This window comes from Salvelinus alpinus, chromosome 2 (genome assembly GCF_045679555.1).
Source record: "Salvelinus alpinus chromosome 2, SLU_Salpinus.1, whole genome shotgun sequence".
In the NCBI taxonomy this organism is placed as follows: domain Eukaryota; kingdom Metazoa; phylum Chordata; class Actinopteri; order Salmoniformes; family Salmonidae; genus Salvelinus; species Salvelinus alpinus.
In genome coordinates this window covers 84,440,686-84,445,677 of record NC_092087.1, presented here as the reverse complement: position 1 = coordinate 84,445,677, position 4,992 = coordinate 84,440,686, and the positions used below count along the sequence as shown (strand labels likewise).

Below are 4,992 nucleotides of genomic sequence, written 5' to 3'. Positions count from 1 at the left end.
TGACATTATGTCATTTCCTTCCTCTCTAAGACATGGTACTAGAAGGTTCCAGGCCGAATACACTGCAGACGTTGCATTGTAACTAATGGTTACGCAACACATTATCGAGTTTGCAGATGGGCATCAGATTGCTCTATCATATATTTTTTTATAATAGTAATTTGACCATTTAAAATACATAAAGAAGCCTCACCAGGCAACCAATACATGTACCAAAATTGCCGAAGATTATACACACAAAAACTCAAGGACTTGTTTCCATTGTGGTCCACTATTCTATGAGTGGAGCCACACCTGGGTGGGGTGCACCTGCTTCAATATACTTTGTATCCCTTATTTACTGAAGTGTTTCCTTTATTTTGGCAGTTACCTGTACACTGGCAATGTGAAGCATTAGACAGGCCAGATCCGGTCCAAATGGGAGATCGACACTGGGAGACATTGCTTATGGGCCAACTATGGTGAATTTTTATTTATTTATTTTATTTAACCTTTATTTAACTAGACAAGTAAGTTAAGAACAAATTCTTGTTTACAAAGACAGCTTACACCGGCCAAACTCGGACGACGCTGGGCCAATTGTGCGCTGCCCTAAGGGACTCCCAATTATGGCCGGTTGTGATACAGCCTGCATTCGAACCAGGCTGTAGTGACGCCTCAAGCACTGAGATGCAGTGCCGCTGCGACACTCGGGAGCGCAAAATGAAGTATCAATAAATAAACAAACACATTCTCAGAAATCACAAATGATTATTCATTATTAATGATAATAATAATACATATTAATAGTATTTATTGGCAATACAGCAGTATACATGTCCATCCACACACAATACATTTACCCTGTGATATATCTAAATGTGTGTATTGCGGCCTACCTAATTTAAGACATGCCAGGAGTGTGCAGGCTGAATCTAATGTGTACTGCAGGCCTGGTACTAAAGCCTGCACAGCAGTAGCTCTCCTGGACAGGAGTTGGTAGATGGTCACCCCACTGTCCCCTGTCCTTCTTTCCCCCAGAGGAGGCTGGTGGGCAGAGATATAGGAGGACAGGCTCATTGTAATGGTTGGAATGGAATAAATGGAACAGAATCACGCACATTAAACACATGGTCCATTCCATTTATTCCATTCCAGCCATTACAATGAACCCATCCTCGTATAGCTCCACCCACCAGCCTCTTCTTCTCTCCCTCATCACATGGTTCCCAGTAGATGGCCAAGCTGCAAAGTCAGAATTGGCTTTATCGTAACAAAATTTTTATTTTTGATCTTAATTTAAGGTTAGGGTTAGGCATAAGGTTAGCAGTGTGGTTAAGGTTCGGTTAAAGTTAAGGTTTAAAATCAGAGTTTAAGAAAAGGAATCGTAGAATTTAGTGGGCCTTCTGACTTTGAAACTTGGCAGGATAGTGATGAGCCACATCACACATTAATCTCGTAGGGTTTCTTGGCCGAGCTCTCCCCCGCACAGCACCAGCCAGGTATACACGCAGGCCTGTCCATCTTGGTAATATACAGCAGTGGCTCCATACTACAACTCAGATCCATGATGGAGAACACACTTATAGTCACCTGACAGCGGAACTGGACGAACGTGTAGTAGGAGAAGAACGGAACAAGAGCCACAGGAGGAAGGTAGTTGACGAAGATTATACCCAAGACGACCAGCACCATTTTGAAGGCTTTCTTCTTCACAGGGTGCATCACCTCCTTCCCGGCTACGGAGCGGCGTAGGACCCATATGATGGAGAGGTTACAGTAGATCATGAGGGCGAAGGCGAAGAGGATGAGGCCGCTGAACACCTCGTTGACAGACATGACTCCCAGGATGCTCTTGGTGAGGCTGTAGGCCAGGATGAGGGCCCAGGTTACCACGGAGACACCAACGCGGATCTTGTTGTCACGGATACCAGTGAACAGCACCGGGTGGACCACGGCCACATAGCGGTCCAGACAGATACACACCTGGGAGGAGAGAGATGGAATATAACTCAGATTATAATATAACACAGATTAATATATAACCCAGATTCTAACATAATTCTGATTATAACATGACCCAGATTATAACATAACCCAGATTATAATATAACCCACACTACAAAATAATGAACATCATAAAATAACCCAGATTATAACATAACCCAGATTCAAATATGACCCAAATTATAACAGTTTTTTACATTTACATTTGAGTAATTTAGCAGACGCTCTTATCCAGAGAGACTTGCAGGATAATTTAGGGTTAAGTGCCTTGCTCAAGGACAGATTTTTCACTTAGTCTGCTCAGGGATTCAAACCAGCGATCTTTTGGTTCAATGCTCTTAACTGCTAGGCTACCTGACACAATTTATTATAACATAACCACCCAGGTCTAGACAAATACACATCTGGGAGGAGAGAGATGGAGAGGGATTAGGTCTGACCCACATTATAACCCAGAATATAATATGAACATAACCCAGACTATAACATAATAACCCAGGTCTATATAACATAACTCAGATTATAACATAAACCCAGATTATAACATATCCCAGGTCTTTATAACATAACCAAGATCTATGTAACATAACCAGATTATAACACAACCCAGATTATATCATAACCCAGATTATAATATAACCCAGGTCTATATAACATAACCCAGATTATAACATAACCCATATTATAATATAACCCAGGTCTATATAATATAACCCAGATTATAACATAACCCATATTATAATATAACCCAGGTCTATATAACATAACCCACAATATAATATAACCCTGGTCTATATAACATAACTCAGATTATAACGTAACCAAGATTATAACATATCCCAGGTCTATATAACATAACCCAGATTATAACATAACCCAGGTCTATATAACATAGCCCACATTATAATATAACCCAGGACTAGATAACATAATCCAGATTATAACATAACCCAGATTATAACATAACCCAGGTGTATGTAACATAACTACCTAGGTCTTATTATCTACTCACCAGGAAGAGGGGTCCTGTGTCTTTGACCCCGTAGGCAAAGCGTTGGAAGTACCAGATGCCTTGGTGGTCCAGGACCAGCCTGTTGACCATGTCTATGGGCCCCATGAGGCAGAAGTAGGTGTCCATTATAGCCAGATTAAAGATGAAGATGTCAGACGTGGACGAGTCACTTTTCCTGCTGGAGATCTTCCACAGCACCAGTATGTTGCAGGGTGTGCCTGTTGTATCAATAAGGACTGTGTTAGGATGCGTCCCAAATGGCATCCTATTCCCTATGTCGTGCACTACTTTTGACCAGACTCCATAAACAGTAGGGACACCACTGTGTTAGTGACAGGAATATCTTTACCAAGGCTGAGTCCAAAATGGCACCCATTCCCAATATAGTGTCCTACTTTCCCTATTCCCTGTATAGTGCACTACTTTTGAGCAGAGCCCTCTATACAGTGCACTACTTCATAGGGTTCTGGTCAAAAGATACATCATGCTACTCCACCTACTACCACAGCATTACGGGTACTGTAGTATATCACGCTACTACACCTACTACCACAGCATTATGGGTACTGTAGTACATCACACTACTACACTTACTACCACAGCATTATGGGTACTGTAGTACATCACGCTACTACACTTACTACCACAGTATTATGGGTACTGTAGTACATAATGCTGCCACATAGTTTCTAAATCCAAAGGCGGAAGATTGCAAGACTTCCGGGAAGCAGACCAAGCAGATCAGGACTGGGTTTGGGATATGAGAAGTCAATGATAGAAGGGAAACTTTCTTCCTTAGTTGTTCATTTTTGCTAAATCTAAAGCCACAACCTAGATTCCAGCCAATGTCTTAAGTAGTTGAACATGTTATTACTCCAACTACGTGAAAGTGTCAAACTGTGACGTTTTCATTTTCGTCATAAACAACATGCTACTACACCTGCTACCAGAGCATTATGGGTAATGTAGTACATCGTCCTACTACACCTGCTACCAGAGCATTATGTGTAATGTGGTACATCATGCTACTACTTAAAAATAAAGGAGAGCCGCACACTCTAGGAGCTGTAGGAGTCCTATTTAGGCGAGGTGCTGGCTAGCGGAGTAGAAAACTTAAAAATAAAGGAGAGCCGCACACTCTAGGAGCTCTAGGAGTCCTATTTAGGCGAGGTGCTGGCTAGCGGAGTAGAAAACTTAAAAATAAAGGAGAGCCGCACACTTTAGGAGCTCAGATGCAAAAATATTTAATTAATTGACCAACGTTTCGTTGCCTGTCGAAACGTTGGTAAATTAAATATTTTTGTATCTGAGCTCCTAGAGCAGGGGTGTCAAACTCATTCCATGGAGGGCCTAGTGTCTGCTGGTTTTTGTTTTTTCCTTTCAGTTAAGACCTAGACAACCAGGTGATGGGAGTTCCTTACTAATTAGTGACCTGAATTCATCAATCAAGTACAAGGGTGGAGCGAAAACCCACAGACACTCGGCCCTCCGTGGAATGAGTTTGACAGCTGTGTCCTAGAGTGTGCGGCTCTCCTTTATTTTTAAGTGTTCTACTCCGCTAGCCAGCACCTCGCCTAAATAGGTGTGCATTTCTTTTTCTTCTACATCATGCTACTACACCTATGGCCAGGTTGAAGATTTTGACTCCAAAGTAGAAGATGAATCCATAAGGGGCCACGGAGCAGACGTGGAATTGGTACCAAGGAGGCGGCGTCCAAGGTTCCGGGCTAAGGGTCGACGTTGAGTTCAGGGAGAGGTCATTGGAGGTCATCCCCGTGGAGTTAGCCATCATCGCCATGGAAGGTGTGGTCAAAGTGGAGAAGAGATTTGGTTCTAAACAGAGGGAAAAGGGAACAATTGACATGAGTTATAAATGTATAATTGTATATAATATATACTGTATAGCTGTATATAATCGTAGTGTATATCATTGTATCTGTATTGTGTATGACAGAGTTGAGGACCAATAGACTTTGACATGCTGCCTGCTATCA

At 42.0% G+C, this 4,992-nt stretch overlaps 1 protein-coding gene across 1 annotated transcript; it reads right to left on the bottom strand.

Annotated features, from left to right (window-relative positions):
- Window positions 1-1,150: 1,150 nt before the first annotated feature.
- LOC139551292 (G-protein coupled receptor 35-like) lies at window positions 1,151-4,992 on the bottom strand. Its single transcript, XM_071362775.1, has 3 exons — window positions 4,619-4,992; window positions 2,999-3,216; window positions 1,151-1,965 (listed from the first exon to the last, which is right to left on the bottom strand). The coding sequence occupies exons 1-3, from the start codon at window positions 4,860-4,862 to the stop codon at window positions 1,423-1,425; spliced, it is 1,005 nt and encodes a 334-aa protein (XP_071218876.1). The 5' UTR covers window positions 4,863-4,992; the 3' UTR covers window positions 1,151-1,422.